At 45.2% G+C, this 13,688-nt stretch overlaps 1 protein-coding gene across 1 annotated transcript in view; it reads left to right on the forward strand.

The window, feature by feature from the left end:
• The first annotated feature begins 2,873 nt into the window (after nt 1-2,873).
• Nucleotides 2,874-13,688, forward strand: part of PPARGC1A (PPARG coactivator 1 alpha) — a 373,640-nt gene continuing 362,825 nt past the window's right edge. Inside the window, exon 1 of the mRNA XM_049795214.1 lies at nt 2,874-3,084. Coding sequence (XP_049651171.1) covers nt 2,998-3,084 — 87 coding nt within the window. The 5' untranslated portion in view covers nt 2,874-2,997. The remainder of the gene's footprint in view (nt 3,085-13,688) is intronic.

A 13,688-nucleotide genomic window follows, 5' to 3' on the forward strand; every position in this document is an offset into this window, starting at 1 on the left:
TCTAGTAATAGAAGCAACATCCAAAGGTTTTTTGCTTCATCACCAACATCACAGCAACAATGATGTTAGTGTGCTAAATCATGTGATAGACAAATAGATTATTAGCCATTTCAGTAATGGCTGGTTGACTGAAAACATCTACAAATGGTCTGGAGAAGCAATACATAATGCTATAAATAAGTTTTCAGATCTTGTTTTGCTGCCAGCAGAAGCGTGCTCTGCAGAGGCTTTGAATAGGTTCTGAGTAGTTCACAGCTATAAGAAAAGACTACAGCTGGATCTCCATTAGTAACTGATCACTGTGCAGTTAAGCTTAACCTCCTACCAGTGATGTGTCCCCCAGGGGCAACTCTCTGAACTTCAAATGAAGAGAGCTAGAGCAAATGGTTAACAGCAGGATGAGGAACAATGTTTGAAGGAAAAAGATAAGAAAAATCCCAAACATTTAAGAATCCATAATCTGTCTCGAGACTTTTATAGAACATTGCATTGGAGGGGCAGATAGTATCTGTCATTAGAGGAGAGGAAGTAGGGTAAATGCTACCCACTGAAGCATATAAATATATCGGGTATTAGGAAATAAAAAAGAGGAACAGAAAAAACAAAAAAGAAAGGAGAAGAGAAAAAAGAGTCCAACCTGTAGGATTCTCAGTTCAAAATGTAGGAACTTTGGTTCCAAGCATAGAATTTTATAGTGCAAACTTTACCTGAAGAGAACACATAGCTCAGAGGTCAGGCTATGCTGGAGTACAGTCAGGATGGAATATACTAACACTTAATATGAAGATGAAACATGCAATGTCAAGTTGCTTAAAATTTTAGAAGCAAGATGTTTTGAACACTGACGCCTCAGAGAGAAGAGAAAACAAATCAGGAAGGATGATGGAGTAGAAAGGAATTTTATGCCTTAATTGTTGCTGTCTGAAAATTGAAATAAATTCTTAAACTACACAAAGTTTCGTGGGCCACTGATGAGCAGCCTTAACAGGCTGAAGTCTCTGATGGAAAATACTGAAGCAATTTGAGAAACAAATCATTGTGGACATAGTGAACACCTTGCTTCTGATGTAGTTTCCATATTCTGTTGCTGGGATCCTTCCTGCTGTATTTTTACTTGGTTTAGGGCAGGATGAAAGGCTCTTTGACCTCGTATGGAACAGAGCTGCCTGTCACAGAGGCTCCTCTGGATGATGAATTCAGCTCTTCTTGGCAAGCCTTCATTCAGACAAAGTTAACTCACATCAAAAAGCTGAGTTTCTACTACACTCAGGTGTGTTTCATGGCATTCCATGCCCACGCCACATTTGGAGACTGAAGAAAATAAGATTTCCTCAACAAATAGAATGGTCAAAGGATTCCATTACTAAATGGAGGTTTCTTCCTTTAAATATCAGGTGAGGGGAGCGAGGAGCTTCAGTGGGCCTTTGATCAGAGTTGTGGCAGAAAACTGTCTCTAGTCTTTTCCATTGATGGCTATGGGCTGTTATGACTGTGCTGGTTGCTGCCCAACAAACCACTGGCCTTCCCAGTCATGGTTTGGAAGCAAAAATAGTATGTTTTTTTAATGAAAAACATGTATTTCTATAGGAAATAGAACAATTATTCTGAAAAAGAACTACCACCTCCATTATTTGCTTTCCATTTACAGTTCTCTGAGTTTTGTGAGACCCATGTCAGTTGATGAGGAAAATGTTCCCCTCGTCAGAGGGCCGTGCTCGAGGTGCTGGGTAGAGGCAGTTAGGGTAAGGAATACTGAAGGAACACGGGCAACATAATCCAATCTATTTCCGCTAATTGCTCGGCAAAGACTGTAAAATCATTATATTCAGTGTGACTTCACCGTGTCCGACGAACAATTTGACGACGGCTCGTGGGCCGTGCGTTTTACTTTTCCTTAGGACCGGGAGGGTTCCCTGCTGATGCGGGTCGCCTTTGCCGGGCGGCGTTGCCAGCAGGGCTGCGTCAGGAGCAGGCGGCTGGGCGCACCGGCGCGGGCGGCAGGGAAGTCACGTTGCCGTGCCGCTTCTGTGAGCGCTGACACGCTTCACCGAAAAAAAAAAATTTAAAAAAGAAAAATTCCGTTTTTCTCCCGCTCCTTGAAAACGGGGTGCTGAGGAAAGTACCCCCCCGAAGAGGAAAAAGGGAGGGAAACCGCACCTGACTAGACGGGGACCCGCTGACGACTCTGAGGCGAAGTTTCCCGCGGGCGGGCGGGAGGGAGGCGGCGCCCCGCCCCCTCCACCTCAGGCGCCCGCCGCGGGGCGGCCCAACCAGGCCCGGGCCGCGGCGCCGGGGTCAGGGTCAGGCCGGTGCCCGCACACCCCTCGCGGGCCTCGGGGCGCAGGCTGGAAACCGAGCCCCAACTTTTCAGGCGCGGGGCGGCGCGGCGCGGCGCGGGGCGGGGCGGGGGAGGCCGGGCCGAGGCCGGGAGGGCGGGCCCGCCCGCGGCGGCGCTGCCCCGGCGCGGCGGGGGAGGACGCGCGTCGCCACTTGCCCGCTCCTTCCCCGCCGCGGTGCGGTCGCGGGTCCTGCAAGCGCCCCCTTGTTTCCTTGCGCAGGCTGCGCTGCCGAGCAGGGACGGGGGTGGGTGGGGATGGAGAGGTCGCCTGGCGCTGGTGATTCAGTGCCGGGGTCCGTACCACAGCCCGTCCCCGGCGGCGGCGGCGGCGGCGGCGGCGGCGGCAGCGGCAGCAGCAGCAGCAGCAGCAGCGGAGTGAGCGCGCGCACGTGACGCCGGCTCCGGCTCCTCAGTGCCTCCACAAACAGACGCACGCAGACACACACACACGCGTTACCCGCTCCTCCATCCAGCCTCGCTCGCGCCCGCACGCTCCCTCCCGCACGCACCGCGCAAGCCGCCGCCAGGGCGAAGCTGTCGGCACACTCCGCGGTGGCGGTGGCGGCGGCGGCGGCAGCAGCAGCAGCAGCGATCGCGCAAGAGGCAAGAGTTTGCGAAGGCTGCTGCCTGCCTTCCCGAAGAGGTTTTGCGCCCGGAGGATGGCTGGCTGCGGGCTGTCAGAAGACGCTTGCTTCTCCTCCTTCTTTTACAACTACACCTCCTCCTGGGAGACCTCCTACAACCAGGTAAGAGGTGGCCGGTGCTGCGAGGCGCGCTCGCCGCCGCTGCGCCCGCCGGGCTCCTCGGGGGAGGCGAAGGTGGTGCCAGTGTGTGCGGGAAGGGTCTGGAAGTGTTCCTGTTCAGCGTCGGGGGGGCGGGGGGGTGGTCAGCCGAGGAAAGAATTGAGAGAAAAGAGCCTTTCTCCCTGCGCCTTTCAGCCCCCTTCCCTCCGCCTCCGCCCCGCCGGTGAGGAAGAGGAGCGGGAGGAGGGCTGAGGAGCGGGAGCCCTAGTGCGTGGAGGGCTGCGCGTTTCCCGGGAGCAACTCGGGGCACAACAAGGCAACTCGAGCGAAGCGTCCCCGAGCCTCCCCCTCGGCTCCGCTGGCCGCCGTCTTCCGCGCATTGGGGGCCCCCGCTGAGGGCAGCCAGACGAGTTTGCCGGGGCGGGGGGAGGAGGCGTGCGAGTGACAGGCTCGGTGCGAGAGGGACACCCCCCCCAACCCGTTCCCCTCTCCCTCAGAAATGGCTGCATATGCGTTCAACCCCGTCATTTCGGATCCTGCCTAGGTGGAAAGAGTTCGGCTTACCCGTCTCTCCTGATTCAGCCCCCCCGCCTTCCCCCCCCCCCCGTACTTAACTTTGATGACTGTGCAATGCAGAGCGCGCAGCCGGATAACGCCGGCTCCTCCGGCCGCGTCGGTCTCTCCCGCCCGCGCCGTGGCTCGGGCCGCGGGGGGTGGGTGGGTGGGTGGCGAGGGAGCGTGGGGAGAAACCAGAAATCGCGCCTCAGAGGTAGAGAGCTATTCTGGGAGCCTCCAAAACGTCTTTAATTAAATAACTGTTGTAGTCTGCTGCCCCCGCTGCTTGTCTGGTGAAAGTCTACAGGCAACTGTCATTTATAAACTACATCGGTGTGTGTGTGCGTGCGTGCGTGCGTGTGGAAGGGGGTTTCTGGTGCTGGCGTGACGGGAAAAGTTGGGCAGCGGGGGGAAGCGGGCTTGCGGAGCAGGTGGAAGGCACCCCCGCGCTGTGGAGGCGGCGGTGCCCGCGCGGGGGCGGGAGAGCCGCCCGCGGCCCCTGAGGCGACGGGGGGCTCCGGGGGTGGTGGTGGTGGTGGTGGTGGGGTGTCGCCTCCCTGCGGGGGGTAGAGCCCCGCTGAGCTCATGGAAGAGCGCGCAGCCCACAGCCCCGGTCTCCAGGAAGCTGAAATCCCCAAACTAGCGGTTGCCAGTTTAAGGTTACACCTCACGGCGAGGGATCGAGAAACCGCGCGCTCCTCCCTGCCTCCGGGAGTTAGTCACAGCGAGCGGCCAGGAGCGGGGCCCCTCCTCCGGCGGAGCAGCCCGCCGGCCGGCGGACTTCCAAGGCCGGGCCGCCGCGGTGGGGCCCCGGAGGCCCGACAGGCGGCTCGTCCCTTGAGGCAGCCGAATACATGCCGATCTCTGGCGTCCCGGGTGCGAGCGGACACTCGCCGGGCCCGTCTCGGAAGGCGGCTCGTGCTGGGCGAAGCTGCCTGCCCAGTTCGCCGCCCCAGTCAGGGGGAGAGCCTTCCCGGCAGGGAGCGAGGCGGGGGTTCGCGTGGGGAGCAGGCACACGCAGAGGCGCGTATCGAACCCGGAGCCGCCGCGGCATCGCCGTCTCCCGCGGGCGCCGGAGCCCCTCTGGCTCGATGAAGTCGTCAGGTGTCGCCGGTGGCCCCGCGCCTGGCGGGGCGGGAGGGCGGCAGGTGCGCGGGGGTGGCGGCCGCCGGCGCGTCCGTGGCGGCCGCCGCCCGCTCGCGGCTGACAGGGCCGGGGCAGGGCGCCGCCTGAGAGCCGCCGCCGCTCGGGGCGGGCTGCCCGAATTCTTCACGGCCCTGGTCCTCGGCAGCGCGGCGTGCCCGACCGCCCGGGGGTGGCTGCGGCGCAAGTTTGCTCAGCGCTTACCGCGAGCCGTGGCTTGGGGTGGCCGGTGCTGCTGAGCCCGGGCTGGCGTGTGTGTCTCCGCACGTACCGAGAGCACACGCCGGCGCCGGTGTGTTTCTGTGAGCAGAGAACCGCACGTTATTATCCTGCTACGTACGAGTCCGCGCGGGTAACTGAGATTTAGGAAGGGCTTGTGCCTGGTGTAAAAGGCAGGCAGTCGTACGAGGACTCCTTTGAAACCGTCAGAGGAGGAAAACGGTGAGGAACGCAGACAATAAAATCGGGTTTAAACCAGTTCCTTTATCTAAAGTTAGTTTCATTCTGTAGCGAAACAGTTCCGTGAAGGAATGGCATAGTGAAAGGATAGGTTCCCTTGCATTTCTTTTCAGGAGAACAAGCCCGTGTCACAACGCAAGCAGGAGGAATTGCGGACAAATCCAGAGTTGATCTATTCTAAACAACAATGTTGAACTGTATCTACGGGAAAACGGGGGAGATAATTCAGGATGCGGAAGGTCTATTTATAGAAGGACTATATAAACTGTAGGATATATACACAAAGTTGAATTAAATATGCGTGATTAGGAAAGGAGTTTAGAAGGAGAAGGTGTAATCATTATATAGCATTACAATGGGAACAGGTGAACTTGCAAGACTTTCCAGGGTGAAGACGAGAAGAATTTTTAAGATATGTATTCTTTCATGTGCTCAAGGCTCCTTTCTATTTTCGTCTTTTGCGTATTACGTTAGCATTTACATCAGTCAAATTCACCAGCTGAGGACTAGCAGTAGATGTTAGTCTGAATATGAAATCAAAATGAATATGGGATTTTGCTGCAAATAGATTTTTCTTACAAGTTTTAACACTTAAAAAGGCAGAGTTGGCTTAAATTTGACAGTCAGCCATATTCATGTTTGTTTGTTTTTACCTGAATTGCATCCAAAAAAAAAAAAAAGCTTGCAAACCATTTCTTCTTGCTAAATATAGCAACGTAGCTGAAATAGAATTTGTTTTGTATACTCTGTTTAAAACCAAACAGCAAACAGAAAAACTTTAAAACAAAGTGCTGAGATGAGAAGATGGGTTGACTACTGGAAAAATAGTTTTTTATTCCTGGATCAATATGATGCACTCTCAACATCTAGTACGAGGTAAAAGGATCCCTTGTATAATATCAATAGCGGTTCAGCCATAGCTTACTAAAAGAATCTTTTCCTGGCATCTCAAGACTTTAATGAGAGTATAAGTAATCAAAATAAGACTTAATAATTGAACCAGTCAGGTTAAAGAGAACAGTGTTTTCTTCTAGAAGCATAATGTACTATCTGACAGTTTTGAAAGCAGAGGTAGGGTATTTGCTGTATCAGTCAGGAAGCTTGAGAGATGTGTTTCAACTTTTATATGTTTTATGCATTATTGCTGTTCATATTTAAGCACAAGATTATATGCGTGATTGGTTGGTAATATTCTTGGAAGGAACTTTTTCCATTGCATATTAAATTCCAAAGTGCATTACAGAAAAGCTTGTATCAGAAAAAATATGTCTAGAAACTTTATGAAGTCTGTTTTGAATGCATTTTGGAGACAGTCTTCCAGAAAATAAGGCTCTATAATAGTTACAAATAAGACTTTGCATTACTAAGGAGAACTCAGAAAAGATTGACTGTTCACCTGAAGTTTGCTGTCTTTTTTTTTTACAGTTATTTTAGTACAGGGACTTAACCACTATACTAAATTCTAGACTAGACAAACTTGTATACTTAAATCCTGAGAACTATGAATTGTGGTTGCATAAACTTACCTGCGTTGTCTTGCCAATGTGTGTAAACCTGAGGTGAAGGAATATCCAGCAGATTTCCTGTTTCTGTGATCTGCATTTTTTTAGACTATCAATAAACATTCTACTTTTAGGTCTTTATTTTGTGCATATGTATTCGCTGGAAACTTCCTGAGTGTATCTTCTGGCTTACTGAAATTCCCTTTACATCTGTTTCTTAATTAGTAGTCATGAGGAAGGAACAGCTATTTCTAAGTACTGCAAAGGGGGTATTCAGCCTTGCAAGAGCAGTAATATTCTTGGGCATAACCTGTCCATGCTGAACTGGCAGCATTATTTGTATTAATTATTTTTCACTCTCCAGTCCAGAACTGGATACGTTGTTGTGTTACTAATCTATATGGTTGGGAAGTGCTTGAAAATCATTTGAAATGTAGTTTATGAATGAAATCCTATGACTAAGGCATAAATCTGGATACTTATTTTAATTCGACCTCAAGAAAATCCCTGCAGTATAGAAGTAAAATGAGATTATGTTGCCTGATTACTGTCGTTATTTCAGAGATCTTTCCCTGCAACACTCAGCTGAGGGCTTGTTACCTGGCACCATCTCTTTGTCCTGTGATTTCAAACATGTTAGTACTTTATACAACATATTTTCACGGAATGTGTTCTGTCGATATAAGTAACTCACTGAAAGATTAAGCTAAGAGCCAACTTTGTGGCTTGGCTCTTTGTCTTTACGTATGCAGGGACAAAAGTACCCCAATGCAGTCAGAGCTTTCTGCCAGTATTTTGTGGGAGCTGGACTGAATGTAGTATATTACTTTTATGCATTTTCTTCTTTTAACTAGAGTAAGTCCAATGGCCATTTCTATTCTGGTCCATAGCTTGTGACACTTTATGACTTATTTTTGTTTCCATGGTTTCTGGATTTTTTTTTTTTAATTATTTTTTTTATTTCAATAGTAGAACTCAGAGTCTATGCAGGTTTGGAAATATGCTAGATGAGTGCATGTTCATGTATAGCACATCTTAAGTATGTATGTGAATGAGGATGTTGAATGAGAGATACTATATCAATCTTCAGAAGCTTGGGCAGTACACTTTATGATTTTTGTAGACCTTTTCTTTAATGGAAAAAGACTCAGTTGATAGTTGTACATTACTTGGCTGTGAGAACCAATGGAATAAAACTCATTCAACTTCAGTTTTATATTAGCAGAGCCTGTAACTTCTCTGCAAATTAAAAGGACACTGTCAAAACTAAATTAGTTAAGAAAAAGCAGAAATCCTGGTTGAGTACTAACAGAAAAGACTTGGTAATTAAAAAACCCAGAAGTTAATCTTGGATTTGAAATTTTCCTGACTTTTCTATATCCAAGGGGTGTTTCATGCTGGTGGACAAAGATGGGAAAATGGAACACGGTAAAAATGAAAGTGAAACTGAAGAGCCTGGTTTTCCCGGCATCCCAGCAAAAGATAAACAATAGGATAATAAGGAAGATGTAGTTTAATAGAACAGGTAATAGACTTTTAAAAAAAATCTTCTTAAACGTGATTTTCTTTCAGAGATTAATGCCTTAGTTCATTCAACACAGTAACTTTGAAAAGGGTATTCTCATGGCAGTCTCATCTGGCAAAAAAAGCACAGTTTAAACTGGGTACAAACCATTTCCTCATGCCCCAGAGCAGAACAGCTAAATAGTGGTACAGTAGAGGACAATAATGTGAGTTTAAAGCACATGCAGAAAATGGGCAAGATGTTATTTTCGTATCTTGGTTCAGAAGAAAAGCTCATGTGCAAATTGCAAGTTACAGTCATGGCTGTGATGAACTAATGCATTTTAGTGCTTTATACATAAGACGGGATTTTCAAAAATACAGTTGTGTTCAGGAGAAAATGTCAGTAGTTCTAGCAATGTGTTCTGTAGGAAGAGGGCAGGGAGTTCTTTGCTGGTCAAATGTTCATGTGGTCTAAGCAGAAATGTAAAAGTGCAGGGTTTGCATTGGAATGAGAATGGGGTCATCCACCCTTTGTACTCATCATCAGGGAAGCAGAACCTTCTTCCAGAGAGACCATAGGAAATCAATGAGTACACTTTGCTAGTGTAGAGATAAATGTGTACTGCAGAAGGGTATTAAATATAAAAGGGCAGCAGTAAAATGATTTACTACATGAAGCAGTGGAACTTTCTTTTGGTCACCTAAAAGGCAATTTTCAATTTTTGATAACATAATTGTATTTTTTAAATACTACAGCTGAAAAAAGCTGGCAAATTAGCTATTTTTCAGGGATTTGAGGCATATAATGTAAGCTAGGAGAGGCCTGTTTACAAATGGCAGCTTATTTACAAATAGATACATGTTTTTTAACATATTATCTGGCATTTATCATTTAGATTACAATCATCTGATCCGACTTACCAAAAGTTAATGGGTTTTTTAATGTTTTTTCCTGAGGCAGTGTGGATGCTTGTTTGTCTTGCCGTGACCAGAAGGTATCACTGAGGGATACCAGCACAACGGATGCACATAGGAGAGAACCTGATGTACATTTAGGTGTTGAGGCTTAATGAAATGTGGAAGAGCAGGTGCACAGTCCTAATGTGTTGGTGGGTTTTTTATTTCCTCTGATGTGTTTCTTTGCTGTGTGAGCAAATCTCCTTGTACATTTAAAACCTATAGGACTGTAAAATTGCTAAAAAGGACGGAAACCCAATAATTCTACAATATTTTTTGTCTCAGACTGTGTTTTCTACAAGTGGCCATTGAGATTCCCCTTCTGCTAAGTAAGTAGCTGTGTGTTATTGTCTCTACTCTAAAGGCAAAACTAAGGTGAAGAGAGGTTAATAGCAGAGTGACTCTCACTCTGGATATGGCACTTGAGAGACTGTGGTCCTAATTTTGGAAGGAGAAATTGGGCACTGTCAGTTCCATTTGAATTCAGTAGGACCTGAAATGACAAGAGGTGTGCCTACACTAGCACTTTTCTTTGGAGCAGGAGTGTGCTGCATTCATCCCAGATCTGCTGTGCTTTAGTTAGTGTTATAGATTGGTCTTGTTGCAAATTAACGGAATTCCCTTTGAATAGAACTGAACTGGGAGATGTGTTCTAGGGGTACCCCTAGTGCATTTGAGCTACAAATGGACATTCAACTAATGAGACCGGAGCTAGGATGAAGTTAATCAAACAAACCACACCCTGAAGTGCGTGGTGCAAAGCATATTGTATAGATGTCAGATCCTCAGCACCAGCTGTCTGGCTCTTCCAATCTTACAGTTCCGTATTACTTGCTCATGTAGACAGCCTCTGCACATACCAAGTTTACCTAGCAGAGAGCGCATGAAAGCCCACGTTTGGCAAGCTCGTTGGAGACTCGTGAGTAGAACAGTCACCTGACATGCATCCTTGTGTCGCAATCATAAGACTATTATTCTTTCCCTCAAAAAGGGGTAGTTTGTGTTGGCATGAAGAGAAGAGGTTTGTTTGATCAGTTGTGATACAACACATGAGTGAGTAAGAGGCGCCGGTACTTTGGCTCACAAAAGCCCTCCACATTTTTAACCCATTTTATTATTTGCAAGAGCAATTTAGTTCCTAATGTTAACAATGAGTGATTATGATTCTGTACTTCCGTTTACAGCATAAATTAGCATTTTGTTTTCCATTACAGCTTTTGAATGAGGAATTATAATGTATAATTTGCTGCAAATAGATGTTATCATCTCTTTGGATGTGAACAACCATATAAACTTGAGCAAATGATAAAAATGGAATCAATTACTTCTCAAATGGAAATAGTTTACAAACCTTCACATACAAAATGGCAATAGTAACTGGTTATTGTGACAAATAATTAGTTTTTTTTTAAAAACCAGCATTTATTGAATCCATTGACAATTTAGTAATTGTTTATAGAACATTTAACCACCCCCCTCAAAAAATACATGCCACATAATATATGCACTTTTTAAACTGTAGATTGCCATTGTAGTCCTTGTGTGAAGCTTTACTCATGTATATTCACCTGTACAAATGTTCCAGAAGGGGAGCACTGAGCCACAAATCATACTGATGATGATTAGAGAGCTTCACAGTGTTCTGGAATTAGTAGATCAAGATTGAAATTGTAGAGGAGAGAACAATGAAGTATATGTGTTGTAGGCTGTATCCAAAGTCTGCTGAAGGTGATGTGAAGTTTTCTGCCACTTCTGAACTTAGGATCTAGGTCCTGGTTATTAGGATAAAGAAGAGGAAGAGACATTATTATAGTTGCTTGAATGAGTGAATGCTGTAAGTCTCTATTGGAGGGGAAGGTAATATCTTGTACTTTAATGAGTCTACTAGTTTGAATTTCACGAAACAAGTTCTCACTGTCAGTTGCTATGATATGTTTCTGTATTATACAGAGTTATTCATGCTTGGAAAAATACTAGTCCACAGCCAAAATGAATGGGAGAAACAGTCCAGAATCCCACTCATTCTCTTCCCCTTGCAGAGACTTGCTTCATATCGCTAAAGAACATAATCCAAGTGCCATTTCTAACCCCTTCCTTTCAAGGAGGCTGTCTAAATTCTGATGATTTTCTACATACTGGTTTGCATGTATGTTTATTTCTGGTCCCCTAAAGCTCTGACCATAAAGCTACCACCTACATCACCTCCTGTCAACCTGAATTCAGCAGCCTTTTTCTCACAGTCTTCCCTGGTAACCCCATTGCATCCATCTATCCATTCTGTATGCAATATAAGCTCCAGTTGAACATACTGTCTTGATTGCCCCCACCTTCTGTCTTATCCTTATTTAAAAATACAAATCGAAGTCCATACTTTGCCTCATTTAGTGCTTTGGATTTTAGACTCCTTGTTGTCCTCCTAAAGCCTTTGCATAATTTAGCTTTTCCCTGTTTACTGTTACCACCACCTTTTTCTGTTTATGATTGATGCTATATTTGATGTCTGCTGGGTTGCTTTTCCTAACCAGCACTTTTTGCTATCCCCACACTTTCCCCTTTTACTTAATGAAGTCATGAACCTGTTGAGGAAGATCATGTAAGCTTTCCTCTACCTGGTCTCTTGAAAGCCATTGTTGCCTCATTATTAAAAATGAATAAACTTATTTTGTGCTTGGAAAACTATGGAACAAGCTGACCAAAACCTAGTCATCATCCTGACTGCTGCATTTCATTGTATTCATCTGTTGCTTGTTTCTTTAGGTCGGTATCTGCTACCATACTTTGATCAGTCTGTAGATCAGATAAACAATAGCTTTTTATTCTTCTAATAATTAAAAAAAGACTAATGACATAATTTCTCATTTGCTCAACTCTAACAAACGTTTCAAGTGAAGTAATCAAGGAGGGAAAAAAAGAATGATAAACTGGGAATAGCATAACTTGCAATTCAGGATGCTGTATTCAGTCTTAGAGCTTTCCTTCGAGATGATAGAGCTGATTGCTTAGGATGGAGCTTTCTTGTAATTTTATTTTTGAGACAGCTGTTGGTTGTGCAAATGTACTTGTTTTCTCATTTTGACTAAAAGTCTGTTTGGCTTTTTTTTTAAACTTTCTGAGCAAACTGTCTTGGACTGAGCCAGGAGGTGAATGTCATGATGCTGTGTATTTGCAGTGAGGCTTTTTGAAGCTTAGAATGGGTGTCTGTTGTGGTAATGATTCTTGAAGGTCTGCTGGAACTTGGTTTTATAAATGTGGGCATGGCTTCATAAAATGTATCCACAGTCGTCATGGGGTCCCTGGACTGAGCAATTCACAATGTCAGAGGTATATTTGGATTGTAGAAACTCACTCCAACAAGATAACTCACTTCAACCATTTGTTTTCAGTTTTTTTTTCTTGAGTTCAACAGCACATTTTGACTTGATGTATCTGCTAAACTTTGATTTTATTCATGAAGGTTCTTATTATATCTGTTTGCTACCCCTGTATGCTCATAGTTTGCTTAGGCCTTGATCCAGCAGACCACTTAATTGCTCAACTGTAAACGCTTGAAGTCAAGGGAACTGCTTACAGGTTTAAAATGAGTGTGTGGTATGTTGGACTGATGCCATAGACAGCTCTATCTTAAGGACAGAGAACTTTGCTTCCTTCTTGTTTGTTGAGTACTTGCCATACTTTCAGTACATTAGAAGTATTGATGGTAATTACAGCAGTGGGAGCAAGAAAGCAATGAGGAGATCAAGGAAACCTGGTAATGTTTACAGTATTGTTCATTGGCAGTTCAGTCTCTTTTTTTGTTAAATGGATTTGCAAATAAAAGATGATTCCTCCTCTTCTCCCAAGCAAAAAGCCTTGTGATGAAATGAATAGGTAGTGCATTAAAATGCAAAATTATGTGCAGTGACAGAAAGCAATGTATGAAAGATAGTTAAGGACAGGAAACTCCTTTTGGATCATAAGCAAGGTTTAAAAAAAGAAAAAAAAAAAAAGATGACTAAACCCATGTAATGGTAAAAAAAAGGAAAAAGATTGCAAGTAGGACATGCACACACTTAAATATTTTAAGCCATGTGAAGCAATGAGTAAATGAACTACTGACCAAATAAATTAGCAAAACAAAAGTAAGGTTGCACTTCTAGTCTTTTTTATTTTCATCCAGAAGACTGTTAATTGCTGGAGGATTAAAATAATTCATATTCAAGGACAGAAAGTGATAACAGTGTGCAGAAGCTTGGATGCTCCAGCTATACAAGAAACAGTGAAAGGAATACTTTCTCTTTGTGTGATGTCTAAGCCAAAAGAAGGGGGGGGGAAAGGGAGGGGGCTGTGGCTCTTTGATGTCACTTTCAGCATAAAAATAATGCTGTGAAAGAAATAGCATAATCTTTTTCTATTTATCTAAGTCCTTTTTTTCTAAAGAGTTAGGGCAGCATTGTTAATTGATTTTTCTGACACTCATAATAACAGTTGTATTAAAAATAATTTACA

This window comes from Accipiter gentilis, chromosome 3 (assembly GCF_929443795.1).
Source record: "Accipiter gentilis chromosome 3, bAccGen1.1, whole genome shotgun sequence".
Lineage (NCBI taxonomy): Eukaryota > Metazoa > Chordata > Aves > Accipitriformes > Accipitridae > Astur > Astur gentilis.